The sequence below is a fragment of the Haliaeetus leucocephalus genome, unplaced genomic scaffold (genome assembly GCF_000737465.1).
Source record: "Haliaeetus leucocephalus isolate CR32 unplaced genomic scaffold, Haliaeetus_leucocephalus-4.0 Scaffold450, whole genome shotgun sequence".
NCBI lineage: Eukaryota > Metazoa > Chordata > Aves > Accipitriformes > Accipitridae > Haliaeetus > Haliaeetus leucocephalus.
This window is the reverse complement of record NW_010972886.1, coordinates 3068459-3083755: the sequence shown is the minus strand read 5'-3', so window position 1 is coordinate 3083755 and position 15297 is coordinate 3068459. Positions and strand designations below refer to the sequence as shown.

The 15297-nt window shown below is 39.0% G+C and overlaps 1 protein-coding gene across 1 annotated transcript in view; it reads right to left on the bottom strand.

Moving 5' to 3' along the window:
• The window catches only part of MAP3K5 (mitogen-activated protein kinase kinase kinase 5), a 107578-nt gene that overhangs the window by 64188 nt on the left and 28093 nt on the right, over positions 1–15297 (bottom strand). Inside the window, exons 2-4 of the mRNA XM_010574640.1 lie at positions 12605–12744; positions 9699–9722; positions 249–442 (exon numbers count right to left, since the gene is read on the bottom strand). Coding sequence (XP_010572942.1) covers positions 249–442; positions 9699–9722; positions 12605–12727 — 341 coding nt within the window. The 5' untranslated portion in view covers positions 12728–12744. The remainder of the gene's footprint in view (positions 1–248; positions 443–9698; positions 9723–12604; positions 12745–15297) is intronic.

The window sequence follows — 15297 nt, the reverse complement described above, 5'->3', positions numbered from 1 at the left end:
CACGTCAGCAATTTGGGACAGGTCCCTTGCATTTGTTTTTCTGGCCTTGCAGCTCTCCCACAGTGTATATGTGGAACAATTACTGATAGAGCAGTGTCAATGGAGAGATTTGGTCGAGGTAAGTCATTCATTGTTAATTTGTCTCGACAGAAGACAAAGCATCACATCATCCTGAAGCAAGAGTCTGACATTTATATTGCCAGCAGGAATATATGAGTTTTAGACAGGGGTACAAAAAGACAACTCACCTTGAACTGGCCTGTGCCACCTTCAAGAGCTGAACAAATCGATCCACCAGAGGTAAGCATATAGGCCCAAGCAGCGACTCAAAACTGGGCTGCATTAGTTCTGTTAGTCCCTTCATAAAACTGCTATCACAGCAGTACACCTTGTTATGTGGAGTTATCATATAAGGAACAAATATGTAGTTACCAGTGCACATCTGTAAGGAAACAAGGTGCAATATTTAGGGCAGTTATGGTTTGACAAGCCTAAGCATAAAACAACTGCATATACTACCTGCAGAATTTCACCTGTTAAAGTCAAAGGGAGATCTGCTGCTTATTTCAGCAAAACCAAGGTTTTACCTATGAAGCTCCAGGGTTACATAAATTCAGTATGAAATACACCTGAAATGTATTCTTTCAGATTTCTGAACTTCTTCCTCTAAGACGAGTCTTTTTAGAAGCATCGTGTTGACCTTAAAATAGTCATTAGCTCAATGGCAAAACAATTCTGAGGGCACACTCTAGTCACCCCAAAGTGGCAGGCAGACTAAAGTGAAGCTGACGTACTCTTTTCAAGATGACTGATGTTCAGAAAAGAGCAAGCACTCTGCAATTTAGTATAGTTAGGCTCACAAATGTTGAAAACAATAACACAAGCTAGTCGCCTCACAACAGAAAAACTGTAGAGAAAAACTAATGAACTCATATGAACTGCAAAATTACTCAAATAGTTTAGCATAAAAAAGACAAATTAGATTCCCTGCTATGTAGCAAACTTTCTTGGCCAGTGGGACTTAAAACAGCACATGTTTCAGAATAACCACTTATGGAACACCTTAGCATTGCTAAACTGTATTGATTTCTATATATCAAAGTATGACAGATACTTCACCAAAAAAAAAAAAATCTTTTAAGTTTGTCTTCCAGGAAAGCAGGAGGCAAGATGTCTGGTGCCTGCGGCATGCGTGTGAGTACGGATTTATGCACATAGAAAGTCTGCTGAATATCTGTGGTTCTGAAGGGTCTTAACTATGAGACAGCACACCATCAAAATCAGGAGGAGTTCTGCCATTTGGCTCTCAAAGCTGACTCCACTACTGAAGTGGCCAGCAGCCCAGCATGAAAAGCCTTAAGGAAGCAATTCTTGAGACCCATCATTTTGGTGCCCCTAAATTACTTCCAAGGTTAATTACTTTCTGGTCAGTTTCTTCTGCTTTCCCAGAAGTCAATACAGCAATGAGGACATCACTTCAGAGTCTTCCCTGGCAAGCTGAGCTCCGTGCATTGAGAGAGCAGCGACTGAATAGTTTTCAAATGCACAATACCAGCTGTGTGCTTAAAACATGCGTTTTAACATGCATTATTAGATTTTAAAAACATGGAAGGATTGAGGTACTCTAGTCTGTATGAATGTATGTGTACAGTTATATCAGTAAACATATGTTTGGGTACAGATCAGAGATTGGCTATGAAGAGTGCAAGAATTTTATTTTTTTTTTTAATTACACCTATTATGCTATGACACTATAAGACCTCACTATAAAGGCAATCCCACTCACACTTCTGAGGGATACAGACAAACTGTAAAATTTAAAAGTAATTGATGCAGGCAATTACATTAGGTCCACTGAGCTCAACTAACCTAGAACTTGGTTGGAGATTATTGCATACACACACTTGCACAAGGATGAATTTAGTCTTCTGCCCCCAACAACTGCAAAATGTTACAGCTGAATAGCTTTTTCTGTTCATGACTGTAGCAATTCCAAAGGAAATTTGAGAACTGGGATGTGTATGACATTTTTAAGAAGCAATTAAGAAGTGTGATTCTAGAACCCAAACTGCTCATCTTTATGATGGAGAACTGAATAGACACTTCTACTCAAAAATATGCTACCATGTAAGGTGATCACACACTTTTAAGAGTGAATGGATGAACCTTTGACCTTGTTAAAACCTAATAAGCCCCACAGTCAAAAGCAGAGAGGAAGTTATGAATTTGCTGGAACTGGTTTCTGCAATTACAGGACAAGGGCAGTCGTGACTGGCACAGGAACCACTATTAAGCATAGGCAGACTATTCTCCAAATTTCCCTTTTTAAATAAAGGAGAAAAAGTTTGGGAAGTCAGAGCCAAGAGAAAGGGTGAAGTAGCTACAGATATCCTGGGGCAAGCATTTTACTTCCTAATGTTTATTCAGTGCATTAAAAATAAATTCAAGACTGCTTGCAGGAAGGCCTTCTCAGACCTCTGGCACACTGTTCCCAAAGCTCAAGTCGTAATTAAAAATCAGCTCTGAAAAAGGATGTTTCCAGCTTTTGAAATCCACAGAACCCAAAGTTTATCCTGGCATGATGGTCAGGCCACCTACAGAGACAGTACTGGAGTCTTCACAAATAATCCTACAAGCAGGAAAACTACTCTTCCTGCAGAGGCCAAGTGCCTGAGTCCATCACTGAGCAGGAGCTCTTATAAACTGATCCCAAGTGCACCTTCTGGAGGAAGTAGGTATCTATTTTGGTGGAACAAGAAAGCCAGCAAAAATTAGCTTACATGCATTTTTCCTGGTACCTGGGCAGGGCGGGGGGAAAGCTGGTTTATTACAGAGCCTGCTATGGAAGACATGCAGACCCAGTAGCCTTTGAAAGCAGTGGACTAGGAAGAACTTAACAGTAAAAGACAGGAGAAACCACTGTGTGGGAAGAAAACAGAAGAAAGTAAGATCAACTTGGTTCACAGGGCCCCCAGGGTTCTCAGGGAATTGTCTCAAGGTAGAATCTCACCTTGATCCTTGGTGGCAAGTACCATGGGAATACAGTAGCCTTTCCCTCAGCCAGGGCGTTAATTTGGTTGTTAACTTAACCTAGACAGTTACGTTTTGTGGGGAGCTCTGTATCTCTGAAACCTCTCAAATTTGGCTGAAATTCATCAGACAAACAGGCAGATACGGAAAGAGGGTGGAGGATGAAAAAAAGTACAAGCTCTTAAGTTTCATTTCCTTAGGATATAGGCTTTAACAAAAAACAACAACAACAAAAAGACCAAACCAAAACAAAACCCCACAACCAAAAAAAAAAACCTCACCAGAAAAAACCCACATGCAACAAAGTTAAGAAATACAAGAAATATTGACCTCAGTTTCACTTTACTAGCTAAAGAATACATTAGATACTGAACAGCTGAACCTGACAAAGGCAGATATACAGTAGCTCTGATGACAAAGAAGAAAAAAGGAATCAAAAGATATATATTATTTATTAAAGGTGGTAGTGGAAGAACGGTAACAGTGACGACAAGACTGCTCTTGTGTAATGAAGTCTATGGTCTCCCACTATGGAGAAACTTATTTTGTCACCATCACAAATTCTAATTACAAAGAGTCCAACCCCAGCTGCATTTGGGAAATGATTGGGATGGGAGCCCAAGAGGACCAGGCTGTGGGGGCTGCAGCTGAGGAGCTGCTCCAGTGTCAGACAGTTCTAAACCTTCTTCCCCAAAACAGAGTGCATGACTTGCTTCTTTCCTCATTCCCAGGCTATGCAACCTCTGCCTCAGCCACTTTTACTTCCTTTCTCACCCTTCTTTGTCAAAATACAAGCTACACTAACTTAAGTCAGAAAGGATCAGGTGGTCTTTGACACATACTTCCTATCTGCTCACACATTGCTTTACGTTTTGACTTAGTGCACATTATTCCACTTGGAAGTTTAAATACATTCCTCTTATCCTATTAAAATCTGCCCCGTAAAACTCCATCCCAAGTCTGATTTCACAAAGTCTGATATTCTTTCCTAACGCTAATTAACTTCACTCTATATTCTAAGTTTGTTGAGCACCCAAGACAAAATTGCTGTTTTCCTTTGATCCATTCCTCTGACTTGCCATACTATGTACAATGAAAGTAACAGAATCAAGCCACTCAAGAAAAATGGGCAATTCTTGAAGAAGTAACACCTTAAATCCAATTGCAATATTCTCAGTTACATCAACACCCTCTAAAAAAACATGAGTAGCATAAAGGGTCTTCAAAAGTGGGTAGGAATAGACCCCCCCCCCAACCAACAACAGGTGCTGGAAGTTTCATTTTCCAACCCTCTTTCTTTATAAATCCGTCATTATTTAAGGTTCAAAAGCTCAAACTACACTAGTGAAAGTTACAAAGTGACTGCAGGTGACCCGAGTTGAAAGCTGAAAGGCATTACTGAAAACATCAGGGGCTGGGACAGGCCATGAGTGTGCATGCAGATAGTTACTATGGTTCAGCCTGATGCACAAGAACTCAGGGTATTAGATAAGGTAAGCTTGGCCTGAGCTCTCAGGTCAGCTGAACTAGTTATATCTAAGAGATAAGAACATACATAACTTCCAAGGCTTTGGGTCAGCACACTCAGTACCTGGCAACATAAGGCCACCTTCTGAAAGACTATCTGTGCCATTTCATCAAATCCGTCAGACTAATCAGAAGGCAGAAGTACTGGCTGGAGCCAGCTACACATGCTTAAATGCTTACCACAAAGTGACAAAACCTATAATTCATTTTTGCAAATGTTTTAATTGGTTTATATTTTTCTAATGTCCCTTCCTCACTTACTGTGCAAAATTAAACAGTTCCAGAGTGTGTGTAATTTCAGTTTAAATACAGCCATAAGATTGTCTTAACGGCTCTACGGTTACAGAATTTAAGATTATGCTGCTCCTAGCTAGACCTACTGGTCACTGGAACATTAAGCACATCTTTCTTGTTTGATATCCTTTCTCAGCTTCTGAAAACAAATTAATATAGCACCTACTTGTATTTAAGTAGATAATAAAGATGCATTAAAGAGATAATAAAAATGCACAGCATATAGTTATATTTTAATGATCACAGTAAGAATATAAAACAGCTCTTCTTTCAATATCCTCCTCTAATACAGAACTGTTACTTGTAAAAGGGACATCTTTTTGGAACTTCAATTTGGAGACCATGTCTTCTTAGAAAGAACATCATGCAATAAGGTGAACACTATTCTCTCCCCCGCAAATACATCTGACATAGTACAGAAGATTTTCCTCTGAAAGTTGTACAGATTAAGACGACATGGTGCTATACAAATGAGCATTTGAGTTCTGCCCAATTAATTCTCAGATCTTGAATTTTACTTCAAAAGGAAGGAGAAAATCTGCAAAATCCCAGGGAGCCAATGGTGTGCAGTCCTCTTGATTCCCTGAGGCTCTTCACGAACACTGCTCTGTTGGAATCATTTAACAGTCAAATATCCACAAACAGAAGAAAGCTGCCTTCAAAGACAAGAAGTGTCAAAGAAAACAAAAATCTCCCAAAACAAAATCATGATGTTTTACTCGGTGGGAGAATCTAGCAGAATCCCATCTACTTGCCTAAGCTTCATGTCAGCATCCCATGTAACTCTTTTTTTTTTTAATAAATAAAATCAGCTGAGGTAATAAAAATAGCAGTATCACTCACAAGTAGGAACTGTTCTTCCTGCTGACTCTCCTTTAATTAAGATCAGCTGTTTTGCATTTCTCCTACTAGTTCTTTTGAGAAATATCTGCTCTTATTTCAATTCTTCTGATGAGATTTTTCTTAGAGGTAATTCTGACTGCACATGGTGTTACACGTAGCAGATGGCAAAATCCTAAACCAAGTTATGAAATCTATTCCCTCCATCCCCCAAACACACCGTAAATCAATATGTGCTGATGTTTTAATGAATACAGACTCAGTTTGGGTTTACTTCAAGTCCCACTCACATGAATGACAGCCTTGCTACTGATTTGAGAAGGAACATAAGTAAGCCTCGCACCTCAAATGAACTGAAGCACGGAGACTGGGTCTACTGTTTTAAATACTTCATTTTCTTTGGAAATATATTCTTTCTTTACCTGCCCAGCAATAACATTCTATTGCAGCCATGCCACATCCTAAAGGGTTTTTAAAAAAAAAAAAAAAAATCAGCACACACTCTATATGGTCCTTTCATCATATTCACATAGGAAAAAAAGTTCTAACTTTTTTCCAAGGAAACTATGTGCCAAATATATTAGTCAAAGAATTCAAAAAATGAAAGAACGAGCAAGAGAGAGTGGTGTATCATAAATACATACCACAGTTGTCATCATAATGAAATATTTACTGAAGGTTACTACATAGCATTTTTACAAACTTGGATACCAAAAATCAAACTGCCCCTGAATCATTTGTCAGCTGCATGAGGAGTATCAAAAATATTTCCCCCTATTTCCACAGGGAAAGAGACAAATAGCTAAACATATCCTATGGGATCTACAGTCTTCTAGCAGTACCTATATAGAGGCTCCAAGCTTGCTGACGCCTCTGGCATGCCTCATCCAGGGTCACTCAGAAAAGGAAAACACTGTTAAGAGTCCCCAGCCATACAACATTAACCCTGTTGCTTAATCACTGATGCCTGCGAGTCAGCTGCCCAGCAGAACGGTTCCCATGGCCTTGCAATCCCTCCTCCGATCAGGCCACCAGCTGTACCACGGTCTCACACCCCGGCAGCTCCCCAGGCTACCCATCACCCCAACCTGGTGCAAGCAAGCAGCCTGAACTGAAAGGTGAGCACTGTGTCGAGGTGTTACTGCAATTGGTTGTAAACCACATGTATAATGCATGCACATTAGACTTCCTCAGATTCAGCAAGAAGCGAAATTTTAAAAAAATTGAATAAATGGCCATTTGGAACCTGACCTGCAGCTTTTCTCCAAAGCTGTTAAAACTCAAACCAGGGAGAATTAGGATGAAATAAAAACTGGTGAACTAAAACAAGCAAAGTACAGCCACGAACTGTAACCTTTATACCAACATCTCCTTGTGACTGAAACTCTACTAGTAATTTCTAGAATGCCTCTGCTGCTTGGTTGACCTCAAAAATCAGATAAAAGAAAAAACTAAACTTAAGCTTTCAAATATCAAAGTAACTGCCTCCTGTTGAAATGTCACTCCCTGTAAAAAAGTATGAGTTTGGCATTACTGCAGCATTTGGAAGAGGTCCAACTAAATAGCTATAAAACCACATATAACAGGAAATGAGCCTATGTTATCTTGCACTGCTCTGCCCTGACAGGCTCCAGGCAGCTTATCCTAGCTATGCAACATTGTATTGACTATTATTAGGAAGCACAAAAATCCAATCAGAACAAAGAACAAAACAATTGGTAATGTTTGTTTGTTTTTTCTCCCCACCAGTTTTAGGGATACAAGGTTCAGGAAAAGCAAACACAACGCATTTCAGTTAGACAGATATATATAGATACACACACACATGCACTTGTTTTGCAGCCTTTTTAATCCCCTGGTGCCAGGGATACCATTGTCCTGTTACAGCTGATGTTTGCATGCTATTAAAAAACATGTTCTAGAACAACAGGGCTAAACTGGTTTATTCATATGTGAATTTCATTTTTGCATATTTGCAACCTCACATAATCATTCATATTACTATTTTGGTAAGGGTGGGCATCAGTCACAGGCTCTCAAGAACAGCACCTTCGTCATACCCATTTATCCAAGAGTCTTACAATTTATGAAGAAACATGATTTTCATGAAGCAGGAATTATATTCAATAGTTAGGCATGTGCCAACATTGTGAAAAGTCTACTTCCAGGTAATTTGGCTGACATCATGCCAAAAAATGAGGAAAAAGGAGAAAAAAAAAAAATCAGCTGCGGAGTTGCTAAGCCAGTTCCACTGACTTCTCTGTTCTAATCCCTGGGAAAATACTTCCTCCCAGAAAAGATGTTATGTGGGTGTGCCTGAAAACATCTAAAACTCTCAAGGAACACGTTCTTTTTGTGGCATACATTGAAACATTTCTAAAAGTGATAAAAGACAGTTTTGCAGCCACCTATCCAAATTTAAATGGAAAACAGAACAATCCTTTCTCAAACAGGTGAAGGCCAAGTTATCACACCTCTTCTTGAGCTTCAGGGACTGCCATTTAAAAACAGGTCAAGAGAACAACTCCCCTTTATTGTACTGTACCAGTCATCTCCTGCTGGTTTCCTGCTAACAGAGCTCTTCCCCATACCTTCCCAGGGACATTACATTAGTCACACATCATTTTCCCTAGATCCTGGGTGACCAGAACAAAAATACAGAATGCAATACATTCATTTACATGAAAGGCCTTACTGTTCTCCTTCATTTTGTGTAAAGGCCTAACTGATCACTTACCCACTTTCATTAGAGAAGGGCAAGAGATTTTTAGTCTAGCACATCATTCACAGCATTCTGTGAGTCTCTGAAAAACACTTTTTGGTTAAGAGCTGTACAGAAACTCTAAATGGAACCCTCTGCTTTTTTTTTTTTTTTAATTAAAAAAAAAAAGTAACTTAAAATGCAGCATTCGGGCCAAAGCTTACACTGGTTTTGAAGCCATCTTTAGAAACTCTATCAGCTATAGTAGGTAACTGCATCCTTTTCAAAGAATCATGTTTCATACTGGCAGAAGTCAGTACTTAATCCATGAATTTCACTGTTAAATAAAAAAGTAAAACCAGGAATACTGCAGGTTTTATGGCAGTTTTAACACTGTGGGAAATAAAACCTGACCAATTTCTAAAATTAAATAATTCATATGACCCTTAGAAAACTTTATTCAAATATGTTGAATTGTACAGCACATACATAGCACCTCAGGGTATCTGCACACCACTGACTAACCACTATAAAATTATATCTTAGCATATATGCTACCAGTAAGTCCCAAAGCGAAGCCAAGAACAACTCAACATGCCAGATATATATTCTGACATGACTGGCCCTGCTGCTCCAGCACAAACCACATTGAGAAAGCACTGTTCTCACAGTCAGAGGTCTGCCTCCCTTGAACTTGGGAGTGAAAAAGAGAAGAGGGATTTGCAAGGCCAACCTCAGAAACCAGAGGCATGCCAGGTGCAGAAACCTACAGTTTAATGACTGACAGTCACAGACTACTGGGATCTGCACTGCACTAGGACTAACAGGCTCCAGGACTCAACTTCCAGAAATAAATACACACACACTCTTTCTTTTTAAATATATATATTTTCATAGCTGTAGCTAAGGGTTTCTAAAATGGGCATCAGTTTCCAAATAACTCTCCTTTTCAAAAGAGTATTTTTTAAAAACACTGAAGAACACTGTACAGAAAAAGGCTACAGAAAAAAAACCCCACAGGATGACAGATGTAAATAGTGTGCAAAAAAATACGACAGACAAGTAAAGGCAACAAGGAAAATACCACTGATAGATGGAGGCAAGGTAAGAAGTGAGCCTGGTACCTAGCAACAAAGTGATATACACAGATTTGCTGCTAGGATTTCCAGAATTCTGCATCTAACTCTGTAAAATACAGTAGGAGAGTGTTAAATGATTCAAGTGGAAAGCATAAGATAAACAACATTAAATGGAAGAGAAGTTTGGAATGCCTGGAATTCAACTGGCACCCAGAAGTCATACTTACATTATTCTTCTGGCAAATAATTTCCTGGAATAAAAAAAAAGAGAAAAAAATTAATGTTGATAGCACTGAACAACAACTAGGAAAGATACCTGATCAGCATGACTTGCTAATATTAATGTTTACAGCCACATGACAAGAAAAGGCTAGTTGGTAGATGTTTTCTATGCTTGTCAAATCAATATAAATCAGGTATTGTCTCAGGAGAGACAAAACAACTATGGAACCAAGTAGATACATACATCCTATATATACACACAGGAGCATATGTAGTGTGTGTATCTGTATATACATATATACATGCATACATGTACATACCCCTCCCTATATAAATTTTCCTAGAGGGATGCTGTTCAAAAGTTGACTATTAATACACATGCATTCATATTTGAGAAGTTAAATATTGTAAGTAACATTTTGCTGCCAGCAGAAGAAAATGTGACGAATAGTAAAAGCAGTATTTCTATGAGGTTTTAAAATATTCTGAAACTGGTTGAAATTCATGTTGCTCTAGTAAGCCTGATGCAAAGAATGTATCTTCACATTTTAAATGTAAAGTTTCAGAGAACAAGAAGCCAGAGCACACACAGATGAGAAGAGCTGGTGCTTGCACTCTAATCTGGGTGGTATAGCCCAAGTGCAAACCAGTTGTGGACAGTGATCTTGCTTTTAGGAAAATTTGTCAGCAAGTTCTGACCCCAGCAACTGATTACCCTGCCAGATTTATCAGACGGTGATGCTACCACTCTGCCACACTGGGACCGCTGAGCAGCTTCACCTACACCACAGCATTAAAAACAGTGTCAAACCAAGGCACCTCAAACTTCACAGGTTGCGCAAGTCAGGCTTCCATAAAACTGCTCTTCGCCCTCTTGAAGGGGCATGTTTCACCTGTGACTGCTGCTAGCTTTTGAAGTGTGGGACATAAATATGTTTATATACATAAGTATACAAACCTATACATGTACATATATATATAATCATAGAACAGTTTGGGGTGGACAGGACCTTTAAAAATCACCTAGTTGAACTCCCTGGCATAAGTATTGAACTTCCAATACTTTCACTAGATCAGGTTGCTCAAAGCCGCATCCACCCTGATCTGAACGTTCATTCAGAGGAATATTCCACCAGCAAAAGTTTACCTACATGGCTTTGTACCCCAGTTAAATCATATGCTGCAGTATTGTATTTCCTGCATTTCTATGACCATTTGCAGTTTTTGAATCCACCACCTTCTATACAAGATTAAAATGGCCCACACACTCCCGCATTGCTTCTACTCTCTCTGGTGGTTGTAACAAATACAGGAACAAACATAGCCTCAGAAGATGCCCAGGCATGCCCACAACTATTCTTTTCAGGCAGTCACTAAATAATATGGAAAGGGTCTTGCTCTCTGAAGACTTTTCTGCAAACTATCATAAGCAGAAACATGGCCTCAGCTCAAAGCTAAAGGAAACTCAAGGGATTCTTTCAGTGGGCACTGTACCAGTGGCAAATGGGACATCCAAGTTTCCCCATGCAGATTTGGGCTTCTACTGATGTCAGTGGGAACCCCGCACGTGACCCATTTGCAAAGTCCAGCTCCTAAACTAGTAAAAAGTTCTCCCAAGTGCCCAAGGAAGCCTGGTGTTTCACTCCAAGTGATTTTCAGTGGGAGTTGGGTATTTGGCTCCTTATCCTGTACAATGAAGTTCTGCTCTGCTTATACTGTAGATCATTGTACTTGCAAAATTGAATTCAAGCCACAGATAGGTTCTTTCATCATTAGCAGTTTTATTTTTAGGGCTTTTATCTGTATACATTTTGTGTTGCAAAAAGAAGGGAAATAATTGGATTGCAACCAGTCCAGTTGGCCAAGAAAATCTGGAGGATTCTTATCCCTCAGGAAGAAACTGATTTACTCAAGGTATGTCCCTCCCAATAGAGGGCCAAACTGCAAATAATGGGACAGAATCAAAACCAAATAACCTCCACTAGCCAGAAGCAGTGGAAGCAAACCCTTCATGAGAAGGAGCAGTGCCCAGAATGCAGTCTGGCTCACCAAGCTGCTTGCTTAAAATGCTTTTCATCAATGCCTAGAATGGAAGCGCAATAGCATAAAACACCTCCTCATCAGACCCAATGAATCTGAGGGAGGGAAAGTAATTGAAAAGACTGCCATCCAAAGTTGTCTGCCCTCCTCCACCCCCATGGAAGTTGCTAAACCTTTAGTAGAGTTGCAGGAGGAAGCAAGTATCAACTCCTTGGCTGACACAATTCACAGCCCCATAAATTATCTTAAACCACCATCCTGCCTTAAACCAACCTACCGTATCATGAACTGTAGCCCTGAGGACCAGGCACAAGTTTTATTTTTACTAACTCTGCTACACTGCTGGTAATCTCCAGCACAGCAATCCTGCAGGTACCTGATGTAAACAGCTGTAACTCAGCAAGACATACCAGAGGCCATCTGGGGCCCCATCAGTCTGGCAGAAAACTGCTATTTTACACAGGAGCTAAAAAACTTAAGGATTATTTCATTGTCCCGTACACACTACCATTCTCACCTGATTGTTATTACTGTAACAATTTACCCCAAACACCAGTAGCTCCCTTGAATGACAAAACCATGTATTTAATTTCTCATGTCAAATGTGTCAGACTTCTGTTTCCATAAAGAGCCATTTAACACCTAGGTATTTAACTGACTGTGATAGTCATCTAAATCTTTCTCTTGAGAAAACTAAACTGAGTTTTTCAGCATTTCACTGCAGACATGTTTTCCAGGCCTCAGAATATTTTTGCTATTCTTTTGTGAACCACAGGTGGCATCTGTATTTCCTATGGAAACAGAGAATCTCTTTCAAGAGTTGGACCAACTGTGACTTGCCCTCACCCCCCATTTTTCCACTCAGAGCTACCTTGAGTGACTGCAGAGACTCCGCGTTTGTATCACAGTAGAGAATAATGTTGTTAGCCATGCTGAAGCTCTCCCTGACTCCCAGATGGTAGAACAGGGAAGGCTGACGGAAGGCATCGCTCATCTCTACAACAGCAATATCTGCAGAAAGAAATGGAAAATTTATTGTCAATGCCACACATTTCTGACAGCCAAATACTTCTAGGCCATGCCTCTTCACACAATTTGCTTTGATAAGATGACCCAATTTTAAGTAGGAAATAAGAAATCTAGAGGGATTTCCCCATTTTAGCTGTTATGTCTGAAATTTGAATATAGTCAGCAGGAAGTGGTTTGATTTTTTTTCTCTTTTCTTTCTTCCTTCCTTCCTCCCCCTTTCTTTTCTTTAAATGAGACCTTTATTTCCTCAGATAAAAACACCACTAATCAAGAAAAAGCAAAAAGTTCATTTAGTGCATTGGAGGATAAAATCTGGTTAATCTCCACATGATGACTGATGACCTTATAGAAAAAAAAGAAAAAATTACATTGGATATGTATTTTCACCCTCTGTGCAAGTTGCAATAAAAATTCATGCAATACATTTACATCACGGAAGAACATACTGTATAGATACTGTATTAGAAGTTTGGAAGAAAAGAGCTGTAAACTGAAAGAAAAGGAAAAGTAAAGTTCCAATATAAGTTACCATTCAGTTCTATTTTGATTCACATACGACTAGAAAGAAAAAGGCAAGGTACAGCAGAAGAGAAGGAAAGCCATAGAAACCCCCATATAAGTAAGAACTTTATTGTGCGGAGAATTCTGTTCACAATAATTTTTACCTGCATGAATAAAATGAAGCATATGCACAAATGCTCACAGAACAGGGAATATAGTCCACAATTTCTCTCAAAATGTGTGTTTCACTTGCCCAGACTCACACCAAAGTAAAACAAGAGGCAATTACAAAGTGGCAGCAGAAATAGTTAAGGCTTCTATTATAACAGGCAGCATATTTCTACTGCAAGAGGCTTGTGGGATCAAGAGAACAAAACAAGAAAACTGACTCATCTCCACCTCTCCTGCAAACACCCTTCTGTTTCTTCACCCAATTCAGTTTTTATCTTTCTTTCAGAATTTTTCTCCACCCCCCACCCCCCCAAGAGAATGTACTTCTGTTAAGAGTAGAACAAAAAAAAGCAGCCTGGTTTCAAGTGCCTCTCCCTGCTTTCCCATTCCTACAGATGCTTTTATGACAGAAAAGACAGCAAGACAAGCTCTGTATGCAAAAAGCTTATGTACCCTCAAGTTTCTCTACACTAATTGACCTAATAAGAGATTCTACCTCAAACCACAATTTTTCACCTTGCCTATTTACTTAGATCATCAAAACTGTAATGAAGATATTCAATAAAAGAAAAGCCTTGTGGACATGCTCTCAACTGGGAAGGCAGTAAGGGTGTCTCTCCAACTTGTTGAAAAGTAACATCTTTGAGACATCTACTTTTCAGCCATACTTTACTGTAACTGGCCTACAGGCTTAGAAATTATTAAAAAGCTGAAAAAAGGATAGACACACATGGGGATGAACAGATAACATCTGCCTATACAAGCTTAGGCTCTTCAGGAAACAAGATTAAAAGAGGAGACTAACATGGTATAAAAAAAAAGGGAATTTTTTTCCCCCTCAAAAAACTAATATTAAAGAATGTTTTCTAAAAGTTTCATAATTTGTGTTCTAAGAAACTCCCTCTGTCCAATTTCACATAAATATCTGCAGTGTGGATTCCATCAAATACATTTTATTGAAGCAAAGAAGGCAGTGCATTGCTAAGACCACACATAAACTGACCTCCATTAATTTTAGGAAACAGACATCACAAAAGCCAAACAAGAATGACACTATTGGTACTATATTTTGTCTGGGTGAGATTAGGGCTTGTTTATTTTCTTTAGGAAGTTGCCATAATACAAGCTCTATTTTTAACTACTCTTACTCATATAAAAGTCTAGTCTTGAGCAACTGTAAATCTATGGTACATTTCTGTTACACTGACCAGGAGGAAAACTTGCACGACTTGCCATGACTTAATTCTCAAATCTTGCAAGATAACGTGCTCTCGTTAGAGTTGCAAAACTAATATTAAAAGAGAAATATTACTTTAAAAAGAAAAATAAAGTGATAGCGCTAGATCGAAGTCAGAATACAGAAAATACTTTAGAAACCCTATGTTAAAATGGCAAGTTCCCAGGACCATAAAGAAGGAAAGAATAACTCTTTAAAAAAATTATATGTGTGTGTATATATAATGCATGTATAAATATATTGTCAAGATCAGCTGGCCAAATCCATTTAACACAATCTGACTCAGGGCCACACTACAAGAAATGTTCTTGGGTCCTGTCCTATCCCTATCATAGCAATAAAAAAAACCCGCACAAACAAAAGCCTTGAGTGACTTAGAGGAGGGAAGGACCACAAGAATAAGGAAATATTTGTAAGAAAAACTACACTAAGACACTGATATAAACTCTATTGTGATACTTGTATTCCTTATGTAACTAAAGACGACCTCTTTCCTTTACATGTTAAGACTTTGGTGAAATCCAAGTCTTCTGGACAATCTCATCTGATAAAGCAATATCTTCCTTAGAATAGGTGCAACTTCTGTGAAGTTCTCCTTGCTCTAGAGTTATGTATTTTAAGATGAA